The 15,290-nt window shown below is 53.9% G+C and overlaps 4 protein-coding genes across 4 annotated transcripts; 3 read left to right on the forward strand and 1 right to left on the reverse strand.

Moving 5' to 3' along the window:
* Positions 1–585: 585 nt before the first annotated feature.
* On the forward strand, positions 586–6,273 carry WHR41_08368 (uncharacterized protein; the record flags this gene model as incomplete). The annotated part of the gene is made up of 1 exon (XM_069376972.1): positions 586–6,273. The coding sequence occupies one exon, from the start codon at positions 586–588 to the stop codon at positions 6,271–6,273; it is 5,688 nt and encodes a 1,895-aa protein (XP_069225877.1).
* Positions 6,274–7,256: 983 nt separating this feature from the next.
* On the reverse strand, positions 7,257–9,959 carry WHR41_08369 (uncharacterized protein). Its single transcript, XM_069376973.1, has 3 exons — positions 9,418–9,959; positions 8,527–9,342; positions 7,257–8,469 (listed from the first exon to the last, which is right to left on the reverse strand). The coding sequence occupies exons 1-3, from the start codon at positions 9,793–9,795 to the stop codon at positions 7,477–7,479; spliced, it is 2,187 nt and encodes a 728-aa protein (XP_069225876.1). The 5' UTR covers positions 9,796–9,959; the 3' UTR covers positions 7,257–7,476.
* Positions 9,960–10,105: 146 nt separating this feature from the next.
* On the forward strand, positions 10,106–11,331 carry WHR41_08370 (uncharacterized protein). Its single transcript, XM_069376974.1, has 3 exons — positions 10,106–10,265; positions 10,316–10,743; positions 10,793–11,331. Exons 1-3 carry the CDS (start codon positions 10,229–10,231, stop codon positions 10,817–10,819), a joined length of 492 nt encoding a protein of 163 aa, XP_069225858.1. The 5' UTR covers positions 10,106–10,228; the 3' UTR covers positions 10,820–11,331.
* A 281-nt stretch (positions 11,332–11,612) lies between these two features.
* Positions 11,613–13,773, forward strand: WHR41_08371 (uncharacterized protein). Its single transcript, XM_069376975.1, has 3 exons — positions 11,613–11,743; positions 11,801–12,094; positions 12,153–13,773. Exons 1-3 carry the CDS (start codon positions 11,700–11,702, stop codon positions 12,802–12,804), a joined length of 990 nt encoding a protein of 329 aa, XP_069225859.1. The 5' UTR covers positions 11,613–11,699; the 3' UTR covers positions 12,805–13,773.
* The last annotated feature ends 1,517 nt before the right edge of the window (positions 13,774–15,290 follow it).

Here is a 15,290-nt window from a genome sequence, read left to right on the forward strand (position 1 = left end):
AACGAAGACACTTGAGCCTTACAGTCGATGTCGACACAAGGACATGTTTCGTTCCAATTTTGCAAGTGCCATCCAAGATCGTTAATTACTTACAGATCTACGGCAGAGGAAGCAACAGTGGAGCAGGGATCTGGACGAAGCCAGCCACGATCTGCGCGATTGCGCGTGGCGCGCGCTTCTGGCCCTGCGAGCACTGGCCCTGCGAGCACTGGCCCTGCACGGATGCCGATGATGCTTGTGGGGAGTTTGGCTAAGCGGCCATGCAGGCTGGCCGCCTCTTACGAATCGCATCCCCGAGCAACCATAAGCCTATCGTGCCCATCGACGTCCCGTCCTTTTGGCGAGCTCCTCTCCTGCTGCATCCATCGGTGTTCTGGTCCAGACTCTCCACGGGCATCGCGCGCTGTCCTGGCTTCCCATCCCGCCATCACGAGAGGGCATCGCGCCGCCAAAACGCCATCTACGCAAGCAAACCGACCGAAGACCCTGGATTATGGTACCCTGCGCACTCTCCTCATGAGAGGCCCTGAGCGCAGTCACACCACCTTCTTCCGGTGTAAATAAGGGTAGCCTTGAAAGACCGAGATGGAAGTCATACAAGAGCACGAAGAGAAGCGCAGGAGCGAATCGATCCACAGCCACGCATCGTCCGCGCGCACAGGGACCGCCGTCGTGACCGGCGAGGAAGAGCTGGAGAATGGAAGCACGCTAGACCGCGTCTCGTCTCTGGATCGGAGGACCGCGAGGGGGAGCAAGACTTCAATCGACGGGACGAACAGTGTCGTCGGCCGGATCCGAGTGAAGCATGGACGCACTGAAATGATCTGTATCTCTGGCGCGGCTGGGTGTGGAAAGAGCTCGCTGGTCCAGAGCGTGGCGAACACGGCGCGCAAGCACGGCTATTTCACGAGCGCGAAGTTCGACCAGGTTAAGAAGACGCCTTTCGAACCCTTAATCAAGGTATTGTCTTCGTTGTTTCGGCAGATTTTCAGTGAGGAGGACGTCAGCACGCCGTTTCACAACAACGTCAGACACCTTGTACAGCCCTTCTGGCCTGTGCTGCATACATACTTGGATCTTCCGGAGTGGCTGCTGGTAAGGGATTTGAATGGACAGACGCATTCCAATCGTGCGCAAGGCCCTAAAGCGCAGGTGGCAGGGTACTCTGGGAAAAACACATGCAATGCTGCGTCGACTCATGAATGGCTTCGCGCGGGAGGCAACAACAAGTCATCACGATTCGTGGCCGTATTCTTGGACGTGCTGAGGTTGCTATCGCTACAAAAGTTCATCTGCTTCTGTCTGGACGACCTGCAGTTTGCCGATAATGAGTGTTTGGACCTAATCCACCATCTTGTCGCGGCCCGGATACCTATTGTGCTCATTGTCACTCATCGAGGAGATGAGTTTCTGACCCCAAAGACCAGACAATTATTGCAACATGCGACAAAGATCGAGCTCGGAAACTTCGAGGACGAAGACACAGCGCAGTATGTTTCGGACACGTTGATGAGACCTCGAGAATATTGTATGCCGCTGGCCGCCGTGATACAGGAGAAGACTAATGGTTCTCCTTTCTTCGTCAAGGAGATGCTTGATTCATGCTACCGCAAGAAATGTGTGTACTATTGCTGGCGGTGCTCGCACTGGGAGTTTGATATGAACAAGGTCTTCGATGAGTTTTCAAGTCCGGACGAGGCAAAGTTTTCCTCCAATGATTTTATCGCACGGCGGTTGCACGAGTTGCCTGTTGAAACCCAGAGCTTGCTAGCATGGGCTGCTACCATCGGCAACCATTTCAGATTCAGTCTCTTGAAATATGTCATGAGCTGTGAATGCTCCAAGGCATCGCCGGCAGAGTTCCTGCCACCTCGCAGCAAAGATCCCGTCAATGGCCTGCAATCGGCACTCAACAGCTTCCTCATCATGGGTACTGACGATGACGACAATTTCAAATTCACGCATGACCGATATCTCACATCTGCGCTGTCATTGACAGACGGATACTCCAGGGAGGAGATGCACTACGTTTTGTCTTGCGCTTTGCTGAAGCATGAGCCTTACGATTTCCAGACTCAGCCAGACGTCATACTTTACGAACAGGCTCGACACATCATTGAAGCCATCGATGTCATCAAGAAACGCCAGAAAGTGCGATTTGGCTATCGCGATCTGCTTTATCAAGCAGCAGAGGCAGCGCGCGAGGCTGGTTCCCGACGGATGTGTCTAAGATACTACAAGAGCTGCCTTGCCTTGCTGCAAGACGACCCCTGGAACAGTGAGGCCGAAGACGTTTCGTACGGCGAAACTCTATCCTTGCACACGAAGACTGCCGAAGCTTACTGGTACATGTCTGACTTTGATGATTGCGGGAAGCTGCTCGAAGCTATCTTCAAACATGCGAAAAGCCCTTCTGACAAAGCTCCGGCGTCCATCATACATAGCCGGATGTGTGCGTCCCGCGGGAACAGCAAAGCCGCGCTATTGGCGCTCAAAGATTCACTGTCACTTCTCGGAATTGAAATGCCGGAGACCAGTTGGGAGAAATGCGACGATCAATTCCACCATCAGCTCCCCTTGCTCAAGATGAGCACCTTCGATCCTGAGACATCTGCCAGCCAGCCTCTGAACACCGACGTGACGATCTTAGGAGCTGTCATGATGGAGATGATCTCTGCGTGCTACTGGCAGGATCCCCTGTTATTCTACCAATCCACTCTGATGCTCATGCAACTCTACCTCGATCGTGGACCTTTTGCTCAGCTCGGGCTCGGTTTCGTGCATTTTGGGACCGTCTGCATACATCGCTTCAATCTGATTAAGTGCGGTAGCGATTTCGGCAAGCTGGCAAACCATATGTTCAATGCTTACAGTCAAGAGTGTTACACAACCGGAAGAGGCTTCACGCTTCATCCGATGTTCATTGGGCACTTAGAGACCGATTTGAAGACCCAATTGACGGTGCTCAACAAAGGCCTTGACGCGTCAAACGCTGGCGGCGACAGGATACTTCATCTTCTCAACCTTGGCATTGCAGCTGCTTTTCGAGTATGGGCATCTGATGATCTCGGCGAGGTCGAGAGTTTTGTCGCTTCTGTCGCAGATGAGGCCCCTGACTGGCAGGAGAGTATTCGTGGAGGTGGGTTTCTGATGGCTACTCGACAATATTCGCGTGCCATGCAAGGCAAGACCCTGCACAAGATTCCAGCACTCATCATGTCTGATGAAAGTCATTCTTCCGACGGGTATTGCGAATGGATCTTGACCCGAGCTTCCAACCCGACCAATACGCTTACCGTGTACAAGAGCTACATGCTGGACTGCCTCTACCGCTTTGGGCACCATCGCGAAGCATTGGCACTGGCTGAAGAACTCGTCAAGCACATGGACAGTCTTTGGAGCGTTCGCTACAACTTCACCAATATGTTCTTCCTATCGCTGTCTCTCATCTCAGCCCTCCGTGATGATCCGACTTCCGAGGATCGCGGCGAGATTCTTGCGCGGATCGCTGACTACCGCACGAAGATTGAGATCATATCAAGCCTAAACACCGTCAACTACTATACTTGGCTCCAGCTCATCGACGCCGAAGTCGCAGATGTCACAGGGAACTATGCTGATGCTCTGCCAAGCTACGAGAACGCGATCGACCACGCTGTCTTGCACGGCTTCGCACTTGACGAAGCTCTGGGTATGGAACTGTATGCTGATTTCCTCATTCGCAAAGGCGCAAAGCGTCCGGCACGTGGAATAATACTCGACTGCCTGACAGCTTATCGGCAAATCTCTGCCTTCGGTCTGGTCGAGCACGTCTCCGAAAAGTATCAGTTCTTGCTTTATGGCACACGGACTGGTGCGAGCAGAGACATGGGTGTGCAGACCGAACCCACTTTTGAAGCTGCTGGCGCTGATCGCGTGAGCGACAACGACACACATCGCAAGTCGCAGACCACTGCAGAGAGAACCAACGATTGGGTCGACCCAAGCGCCGCGCAGCACAAGGATATGAACAAGAAACTATCGAGCGCGAACGTCACTCCTGGTGGCGGATATTCTGCCCTTGGTCTGGACATGCTCGACCTGGCTAGCATTCTCGAGTCTTCTCAGCTTCTGTCTTCCGAGCTGGACGTTGATCGCCTTCTGAACAAGCTGACGGAGATCATCGTCGATTCTACCGGTGCGACTAGAGTTGGCCTTTGCGTGGAGCAAGAAGGAGGCGGGTGGTTCGTTGCGGCAACTGGTGCTCCGAAGGGGCTCACGCCTCCGCCGTCGGGCATCTTTTTGGAAGAAGTTGATGACCCAGTCGCGAAGCAGGTGACCATGTATTGCCTGCGTTTCCAGGACTCACTCTTCTTGCGCAATGTTCTGGATGATGACCGCTTTGCTAACCCTCCGGCTTCTTGGCTGCAAGAGAACCCTGGCGGGATCTCGACTATCACTATGCCGATTCTGCACGGTGATAACGTCCTACTTGGAAGTGCCCACTGCCAGGCTCCACCCAACTCTTTTACAGAGCGGACAGTGACTCTACTCCGCTTGCTGGTCAATCAGATCGCCATCTCCATTGCCAACGCACTGCTCTTCAAGCGCGTTGAGAAGGTCTCTGCAAGCAACTCTGCAATGTTGGATGTACAGAAGCAAGCTCTCGCACAAGCGCGAGACGCAGAGAAGAAGGCCAAGGCTGCCGAGGCGAAGGCCATGGATATGGTTCGCCTGAAAGAGGAAGCCGCCAAAGCGAAGTCAATGTTCTTGGCCAACGTTTCCCACGAGCTGCGAACACCTTTGAACGGTGTCATCGGCATGTCCGAGATGCTGAAAGCGACGCCCTTGAGCAAGGAACAGGAAGAGCATGCCGATTCGATTCGAGTCTGCGCCGACACACTGCTCAGCGTCATCAATGACATCTTGGATTTCTCCAAGCTTGAAGCTGGAAAGATGAACGTGTTCTCTATCCCGCTGTCCCTGACAGAGACCATTTCGGAGGTCGTAAGAGCACTCTCCTACACGAACATCGAGAAGGGCTTGAAGACGATCGAACAGCTTGACCTTGACTCGCAACTCATAGTTATGGGCGACCCCGTTCGATTGCATCAGATCTTGTTCAACTTGATGAGCAACTCATTCAAATTCACAAGCAGTGGTAGCATCACGGTCCGAGCGGTCGTTGAATCTGAAGATGCAGAGGGAATCCAGGCCCGCATCTCGGTCTCCGACACCGGTATTGGAATCTCGGAGGAGCAGCAAAAGAAGCTCTTCTTACCTTTCTCGCAAGCCGATTCTAGCACGGCCCGCTCCTACGGCGGTACCGGCTTGGGACTGTCCATCTGCAAAGCTATAATAGAGAATGTGATGCACGGTCGTATCTGGCTGGAGAGCACGCCAGGCGTTGGAACGACCGTATCTTTCTCCCTTCCATTCAAGAAGGTCCATGCAACTGCCAATGGAGAGACGCCTTCCAAACGCACCACGAGCAAAAACGCCGATCCGATGGCGATCTTCACACCGCCAGCCGTGGAAGAGGGACCTGGAGCAAGGGCCCTGATTTCTCTCGCCGGCATTCCACGAGACAAGCTCAAGGTCTGCATTGCAGAGGACAACCCCATCAACCAGAAGATCGCCATCAACTTCGTCAAGAAACTCGGCTTCCACTGCCAAGCCTACGGCGACGGCCAGCAAGCGGTCGATGCCTTGGGCAAAGCAAGCAAAGCCGGCGACCCCTTCCACCTCGTGCTGATGGACGTCCAAATGCCCGTCCTCGACGGGTACAACGCCACGCGCGAAATCCGCAAGCACCCGGACCCCCGTGTCAGCGACATCCTCGTCATTGCCATGACCGCCAGCGCCATCCGCGGCGACCGCGAGAAGTGTCTGGAGGCTGGCATGAACAACTACCTCGCCAAGCCCGTGCGCGCCGACACCCTCAAGCAGATGCTCGAGGGCTACCTGAACCAGGAGGAGAGCGTCATCCCCAACCTGCAGGAGGAGGCCAACACGCTCGTCAACAACGTCGTCACGCAACAGCAGCCTGGCGCTGAGAGCAGTGCGTCGGCGAGCGAGGGCGAGAATAAATCCCCGCTGCCTAAGACGCCGGAAAATCCAAAGAAGTCGAACGGCGAGCGCAAAGCTATTCAGCTGACGCCTGACGAAATGGCCAAGTTGCCTCCAAAGATGAACGCGGAGATGCGCGTCGCTATGAGCAACATGCGCCGGCAGCTGCCCGACCGGCCGAAGGAGTATGATGAGCGCGGAGGGGACGAGGAGCCCGCCGTTTGATGAGGACATCGAAGTCCCTTGTGATTAAGTCTTTGGCATTCTTTTTGATCGATTCAGCGTTGGCGTTTCTCTTGCTTGCTTGCTCAGTGTTGGGATCCGGCTTGCAAACTCGCCTCACCTGTGATACGTATGTTCTTGCTGACTGCTCCGAAGGAGTGGTGACTTTTGTCGATACCTTGATTTGGGATTGGGTTGGGTTGGTTCTATCTTTCTTCACGTTCTGTTCATAGAGCTGTGTTTATATCATTTTGTCACAAATGTGCAGATCTACACAATTTCAACACAGGAAAATGACCTAAGCGGAGCAGGTGGGCTGCCTATGTTTCTGCACCCATCAAATCACACAGACGTCGCTTTGCTTCCCCATACCTCACCAAACGTACTTCACCCATCACCTCTCAAACCATGCGATCCTCCCTCCTCACCTTCTCATGGCCCTGCGACGTACCCCTCGACCCAATCTCCGCCTTCTCATTGTTCTTACCAAACGTCTCGCCCTCTTCCTCCAGCGTGAAACCATACTCGCGGGCTTTGGCGTCGATCGCTTCGTTGTCCAAATACGGCAATTGCTTCGCAGCCTTCACATACGACATGCTCTCGACGTAGCCCTTCGAGAATGATGTCGATCTCCTCCAGAGAGCGGCCCTTCGCCTCGGGGCATAGGAAGTAGATACAGGGGACGAAGCAAAAATTGAGGGTTGCAGAAACAAACATATGAGAAGGGGGGTGTGGAATTCAAGGTAGAGCTAAGTTCAAAGCCAAGTCCATCGCGTCTCCACCCCCATGGGCCTTATGGGCCTCAACGTCGTTCACTCCACATCCCACGTTATTGCGAACAGGGTTCAGTGTTTGCGCTCACTGCCCTGGGCAATTATTCGGAGATTTGCCTGACACTATCTCCATGTTAGGTTACAGGGTACACAGAGGTACCTTAACTTACCTCACTCATCAGTATGACAAAGATTCCTGGTCTTCGGAGCAGGTTTACCGTCGAATGAACACATGAAGCATTCCTCTAGGCATTCAAACTGATGTTGATGTATTTCGAGCGCCCGCGCTCCTATCAGAGGCCATCCAGACCCCGTCCCAAATGACTCTCGTGTACTGAGGATTCGTAATATATCAAGGCCGTCAAAACACGCTCGCTAGATCGCTGTCAAAGCAAGACACACTACTTTCACCCAACAAGGATCATCATCTCCTTTAGTAAGGCGCAGCCTTCTCTCCGCCGCCGTCCACAGCCGCACCAGAACTCTGGCCCGCTCCATCTGCATCTGGCGCATCAGCGCCCGCATCAGCCTGGCCCTTCTCCTTAGCTTGCCGGACGAGATCTGCAAGGCCTCCAGAGCCGCCAGTCTTCGAAGCAAGACCACCGAGCTTAAAAGCTGCCTTTGCACCAGCGGCTTTGGCGACTTCCCTGGGCTGGTCGAGAATGCTTGAGTGCGAGCGCAGGTCCTCGCGGTGTTCCACGCGCCTGTTTAGATACAGAGTCGCCGCGCGACCACGGCGCTCCAAGATGCGCTCCATCTCGTCCTGATACGCCTGCTCGTAGATATTAATGTCGATGCCCGGCGGGCTCTCGCTCATTGGGAGGTGCTCGCCGTCCGGCATGTACGGCGCGTCGGAGCTGGAGCCGATGTGAAGGTACAGAGTGTCTCTGAGGGGATCGTGAGCGTGGCCCTTGCGATTCTCTTCGGAGTCGAAGACGCGGCCGCGAGCCTCGCGGGAGTCTGTTGATTTGGATTTTGAGGGGTAGATGACGAGAGGGCCTTCTTCGCCGTCTGGACTGGGGGAGATTTTGACGATGCGATCCATGCCGGCTGGGAGTTTCTCCATTTCGTCATTGATGGGGATGTGTCGGTGTACGCCTTCTCGTGTGAGGGCAGATTCGACTGCTCGGCGGTCGTGGATGTCGAGGCTGCGGGATTCTGCCGGCGTCGGGCTGCCGCGGTATGATTGTGGTGGAGAGACAATTCTCGAATCGCGCCCGAACAGGCCGTCCATCATGGACGGTCTTTTGCGGATCAGCAGCCGCTTAAATCGTTTGACAGCTCTCATGACTACCATCAGGTTGCCCATGTTGCTTGTGATGGCGTGGTTCATTTCTTTCTCTGTCGGCGGCTCCACTAGATTCGAGCAGTTCTCTTCGGCCGACAGCAAGGGATCCTCACCATTTCGCGTTACCCACGGGTGTTCCTAATACTATTAGTATGTCGAAAGACCAGAATCTTCGCAGGTCTCAAGGTGACTTACTCTCAATGCAACCATGGGTATACGCTTCTCAGGATCTTTCTCGAGGAGGCGATGCATAAGGTCCGCGAAGTTCTCGTCCTGCTCGTTATCAAGGTGCAATCGGTCCCCTCGTATGCTGTCGTACAGCTCCATGATATTGTTCTTCTCGAAAGGGATATGACCGTATCGCAGACAATAGAGGGTGACACCCATACTCCAGATGTCCGCTGCACGTCCGCTCACCTGGCCGTGCTTCGCAACGCAGAGTTCAGGTGGCATGAAAGCTGGCGAGCCGGCCGACTTCGCAGTTGCCATGTCAGAAGCCTTTTCAAACATCTCACTGACTCCGAAGTCAACGATCTTAAGGACATCGTCGTTGGTTATCAAGCAATTGTCCGGCTTGATATCGCGATGCACTACTCCTTGGGCGTGAAGGTACTCAATACCCAGGATCATGTCGCGAAACCAGCAGCGGCATGCCTCGTTCTGATAAGGCTCGGCGCGCTCGTCCAATCCAACCTTCATTACCACACCCTTCTTGCACATCTCTAACACCATATAGAGCGAGTCCTCATCTGGGTCATCCAGAACTTCGTACAGAGAAACCAAGTTGTTGTGGCTGAGCTTCTTCATGATCGCAATCTCCTCCTTGATCAGATCCAACGAGCTACTGTCGATCTTGGAGCCCAGTCGATTGTTCGAAGGTGACATGTGCATAGGCGAGTTGAAACCCACTCCAGCAGCGAGATGCCCAGGTCTTCGCCGCTGGTTGCCCTGGCGTAGAAGATGCGACTGCGCACGCTTTCGAAGGCGCGATTTGGAGAATTCTTTGACTGCCTGTGCAGCACGAGCGATCCGTCAGCTACACTTGCATGGTACGCTAGCTTTTACAAGAGCTTCCGTAGAACGTACAAATTCCTGGCCATACTGGTCGACAGCGAGATGCACGGCGCCGAAGCTGCCGCGGCCGATCTCCTGCTTGATCACATATTGATTTATCCTGTGCACAGCTGCACCATCATCGTCACTGCTCCCGTAATGCGTTCGGGCATTGAGTGTTTCCTTGACAGCCCCGCTGCGGGAGGGCGTACGGCGGTGATGTCGGATGGGGCTCTGGTAGGAAGGATTGGACAAATGTCTGATCATCTGCGGGCGGCCGCTTTCGGCGGTAGGGGGAAAGTTGATATGGATGCCATGACTGGGCAGGATGCCATGGGCTGCTTCGACCTCGGACGGTGATCGCGTGCGCGAGTGCGGGGCACTATCGCTGTGACTGTCGGCGGTCGCCATGGTCGCTGCAGTGTGGCAGCATCGGGCGGACGGATGATACAGGAGGGAGTGGGTGAGGATCGTAGGAGCTAGGCGAGGGCAGCAGGGAGCGCAAAAGCTATATATTCGTAGGCGGCATGGTGGTGAAAGGCTCAGCCCTGTGGTGGGGATGCAAGGCAGTGGGTGGAGCGTGGGAGCGAGCTTCGGAGCGAGCGATGGCACAAGGCTGAGAAGCGGCAACGGCGGGGCGCCCCTGTACGGCCACCAGCCTAGCCCGACTTCATTAGCTGACCAGGCCAATGGCATTCGCCCTCCACCCGTGGAATCGTGATACTCTATCCAACACACGGCAGCACCCTGGCACAGCCGCAGCGAATCTACAGTAGTATCAAGCGTCGAGACACGCCATCTTGTTGCCACCCGTGTGTGCACTGCATTGTCCAGCCTCCACAAGATGTCGGTCTATTCGTTCTACATATTCGACCGCCACAGTGAGTCCCATGCTGCGCATTTCGCCTGCTGCCATGCTAATACTTCGCAGCCGAATGCATCTACAGCAAACGGTGGGCACAAGCGGCAATACAGCGAAACTCCGCTACCAGCGCCTTGAGCAATGGCGACGTTGCACCAGCAACCCGCAAAGCACTCACTGTTGAGGACGATGCCAAGCTCATCTTCGGTACGGTCTTCTCACTACGCCGCATTGTCCGTCAGCTAGGTGGCGATGACGATTCGTTCCTCTCGTATCGCACTGGAGAGTACAAGCTGCATTACTTCGAGACGCCCACCCAGCTGAAGTTCGTCATGCTCACGGACACCCGTGTCGGCAACATGCGTACGGTGCTTCATCAGATATGGGCCACGCTCTACGTGGAGTACGTTGTGAAGAACCCACTGGCACCCATCGAGCACCCGAAGGGCGTGGGAGTCAGCAACCAGCTGTTTGAAGGTGGCCTTGAAAGTTTCATTGTAAGTGCTCTCGGGAGACAGATCGTCACATAAGCTGATCTGGGTTCAGAACACGATATTTTCTCCCCAATCATGACGGGAATAATGAGTACTGCAATATTGCCTGACGACACAATGCCGCACACCGACCAGAGAACCCGTCCCACGGTGAGACGGAGCTCACCATCTCGCACTCTGGCAACCGTTCAAGCCGGATGTCTTTGCAAGTCTAATTGAGAAAAACCACAGATGGCTTTCAGCCCTGCTGGCCACATGCCTACACTGGCCCGGCTTACGAGCTCGCCTGGTCGCCGCCACGCTTTGCGCATGAGATACTCTGAGGACTTCCCACGGCCTCATTAGGCCTTCTCTCATCCGTCGCTATCAGATCTTGGATATCACCGCCAAGCTGCTGGCACAATACGCTATGAGATGGCTACCAGGGCGGGGCAGTTGACGACGGCGAACTGTTTGCGGATGATGCGGCCGATCAAGAGACAGAATTGATGCGTGTGCTTCTCAAAAACGAGGCTTGAACGTCGCAGTCGTAGCGAGCAGCTAAATCGTAAAATTACAGGGCGGAAGCCCTACGACACTACCTATCAACAATCCTCCTGTCTCGTCTCATAATTAATCACAAGACATGTGATCTTGATAGCGTTCCGGCGCGCGACTTGTGGCGTATAGCTCGAGAGATTGTGATTGTACGGACCCAGTCAGATCCATAATAGGATATTTCTTAGAGGTGCTACAATTTACCATTTTCTCAAAACATGGTGAGTCCAATTATGCCGCAAGATAAAGTTCGTAGTTCAAAACAGGGATCTGCTGATTCCAGCCAGCTCCAGCCAAAACGGCCGCATGACGATGGCTGCAGCGGGGCTGGCTGCTGGCTTGCTTTCCGCCATGCTGTTCGGCGTGTCCGTCTGCCTGGACCACAACAACTGTTTGAAAACTAGCATCACGCCTAATACACCATGTCCGCCAAGATTCAGAAGGTGATTGCGCGCCAGCAATCGAGGTGAGCGGATCAGCAGACATTCTTCCTACTCACGTCACCGCCGCTAACGACCGCCAGAATCGAAGAGGGCGACTACTACGAGGCACACCAGCAGATCCGAACAGTCGCCAACCGATATGTCCGCTCGCAAGACTACACTTCGGCCGTCGACCTCCTTGGATCAGGTGCCGGTATGCTGCTCAAGGCCGGCCAAGGAGGTTCCGGCGCGGACTTGTGCGTTTACTTGATTGAGGTATACAATAAGGCGGAGATGAAGCCAGACGTCGCGAACAAAGCTCGCTTGGTGAGCCTGCTGCGGTCGTTCCCTGAGAATGAGCCGAGCAAGAAGAAGTTCGTGGGTGGAATTACAGAGTAAGATCAGGACACTGCACATGAGAGTATACCAGTCATAGGCTAACCCAACGCTCAGATGGTCAGCCAAATACGGCGAGTTCCCAGCCGGCGACCCCGAGTTGCACCATGTGATCGGCTCTCTCTTCGCCGAGGAAGGCGAGGTCTACGACGCCGAGAGGCATCTCACCCTCGGCACCTCAGACTCCGCCCAGGTCTTCTCCGACATGGAATACGACTGGTACAGCAGCGACGAGCCCTCCACGGCACCCTTCTACGCAGCCCGCACCGTCCTCCCATACCTCCTGATCGGCAACACGCGCGCGGCCAACAAAGCCCTCCTCCTCTTCACCTCCAAGCTGTCCTCCTCGCACCCCGGCCTCGGCGTGCAAAGCATCTCATCCTCCGCCTCCGACATCCGCATCTACCCATCCCTCCCCCTCCTCAACTTCCTCGGCCTGCTGCTCCTCGCGATCCAGCGCGGCAGCGCGGACTTTTTCAAGCAGCTGAAGTCGCACTACGCAAGCAACCTGCAGGAGGCGCAGTGGGACGACGTGCTGGCCCAAATCGGCGAGATGTACTTCGGCATCAAGATCCCCAGCCAGAGCAATCCGATGTTCGACATGATGAGCAGCATGCTGATGGGCGGCAACAACCCGTTCGCGGCGAAGAAGCGCGAGCAGAAGAGCGTGGGGGGTTCGGCACCGCCCTCGGCGCCGGCGTTGGATTGAGGAAGTCGGCGGATGGTGTAGAGAGGTAGTGGTCAATGAACGATATATGGTTGACGAACAAATTCAGAATTGATTCTATTCGCTCGCTATAGCGAGCTCGGTTCGGAGAACATGCCATGCAAGCGGCCCTCACATGACGAGGCTCGCGAGGGTGGCAAGCTAGCTTTCACCGTGTCTGCGATCATACCCATATTCCGCAGGGTTCAGTGAGAAAAATCGAGAGGAGTGATTCGTTATAGAAGTGATGCCTAGCGATGATTCAGCCCTCTGCAGGATCCGGATCCGCTCGGATTTAAGAATCCTACGGAGTTATTGTTCGGACTCGCGTTCATCATTTGCAGCCAGGCATGTAGACATAGTTTAGCGTAGCACATCCCAGCCAGCGACAAACCACTTCTCTATCTGTGACGATTTCACTCAGCAAGATGACAACTTACCACGTTTCAGTCCATGATCTTCTGCTGCGAGTTCAGGAGTTGGAAGTAAACGACGACGACAAAAGCCTGAATCAAGACCTTTCGCTGGAGCAAGACTACACATACTACAACCGCGATACGCGCAGAGATTCTGTTGTTTCTCAGCTCACCAACATACAGCTCGAGCAGAAGGCAGGTCATGTGGGAAAAACACATGTCGCCCAGGATCGACCAACTAGGACGAAGACGGTTTGCAGTAAAACCTAAACCAGCTGTCGAAGAAAGCATTTGATCAAGTCAAAACGTCTTTTTTTCTCAACCCCGTGGATAACCTGGAGCGACGATACTCGAATTCTACCCATCCGCGAACCTCCCAACGCGAAACTGAGACAAGAGGTATTGGATTACCAGCACTGCTGGGCAAACCACGCTGCAAGGATCTCGTTGGAGCATTCCATGAATCTACTTGAAAAGAATTTGCCGCACCCAGGACCGGGGCATAATGCATAATAGCTGTCTCTATAGAGAATCCAGACTCTGTGTATCTCCAAAAGTCCGGCCGAAAAAATCCTCCAAATTAAAGAAACCCGCGCCGTTTGACTCGGTATTCTGCTCTTACTCATCCAGCTCGCCCGATACTGTGGGAAGATACTCCACAATACCTTTCGATTTTTTCGGTTGATGGGGAGCCCCGAGGTAAGACGCAGGCATCAGATTGCCAATCTCAGTCCATGCCCTACTTAAGCTTCCTTGCTGTTGTCTGCCTCGTCAGACAAAGAAGGGATCGGATTTGGATGTCAGCGGCAGATACTCGCTTTTGAATCTGTCTATTGATCTAGTCCTCGTAGGTCTGGATTGCAATTACTACTGTCTCGCGGGCTTGAGAGCTGTTCGCGACGTAAGCCCACGGTTTGACGGGGTCGATACGGGAGACGCAGGATATCAACAATAGAACTAACACGATAGAATGCCGCGAGGGATTGGCAGGCCCGAAAGTCCGCATTGCCATATGGTCGTCAGAGAAACATGGTTTGTGAAGAATATCGTAGGTGCGATCGTAAGTGTCAAGGTATAGTTGCACAAGCCGGTCGGTCTCTTCACGCTCGGGGAAGAGAGTGTGAAGATCTTCGTCTCGTAGACTGATATGCTATCTGACCGCAGTTTTGATGCTGGACTCGAGAGCTTCGATGTCCTAATCGACGCGCTTGAAGGCAGGTTGTGCTTCAATTGCCTCTTTGGTAAACAAGCTTAGGTTTGGTACATGCGCAATAAGCACTCGAGAATGCGTTGTGCCAGAAAATTGCGCAGCATAAGATTTCTCCCGTAGAAGCATGGTCTCCCGATCATTGATGCCAGTCCGAATTTCTTGCTTTTGCACGAATTGAGGTGTTAGAGGAGCCCTAGAAAGTCCTTGACATTGGAACACGGCAAGCCCAGCCAAGCTACATGGCTTTGCTAATGCCGTCTCAAGCTGCTTGATCCGAGAGTCCTTGTATTTTAGCTTCGAAACTAGGTCATCCATCGTCTCGCTAGACGATACGTCTAGTACAATCCGGGTAGTCAGCAGTTCCTCACATGCCTGATTGTCCGTATGTGTCGTCTTAGCTGATCTCTCTGTCACTTCAACATCGTCGGAGTATATAAAGGCTGAAGCCTGGCAAGCTTTGGTGCATCTGCTACATGCCGGTATTACGGGATCAGTGTACACCTCGACAGCGGCAATCATACTTGAAAAAAAACCCTGCGTTTGTGTATCTTCTCATGCCCATGCCATATTCTGTTCGAGGCTTGGAGGACAAAGAAAAGCGGGGGCGTCCAACGTCAGACGTATTTGCAAGCATATCGATCGAAGGCAGCATTAGAACTCTGTATTTTTCGTGGCTGTCAACGTAGCTTCTACCGTCAATCATTGGCGAGAAGGAGCTGTTGGAAGTGACGAGAGGCAGTGGAGGGATATTCCAAGAGACTCGGCCGAGGGCTCGGCTGTCGGACTTTCAGACGGAAATCGAAGTACATTGTACGTATACAAGTGGACAAGAAACGAGATATTACATAATTGATATCTCGACC

This window comes from Cladosporium halotolerans, assembly GCF_011745625.1.
Source record: "Cladosporium halotolerans strain TM138-S3 chromosome Unknown Sca44, whole genome shotgun sequence".
NCBI lineage: Eukaryota > Fungi > Ascomycota > Dothideomycetes > Cladosporiales > Cladosporiaceae > Cladosporium > Cladosporium halotolerans.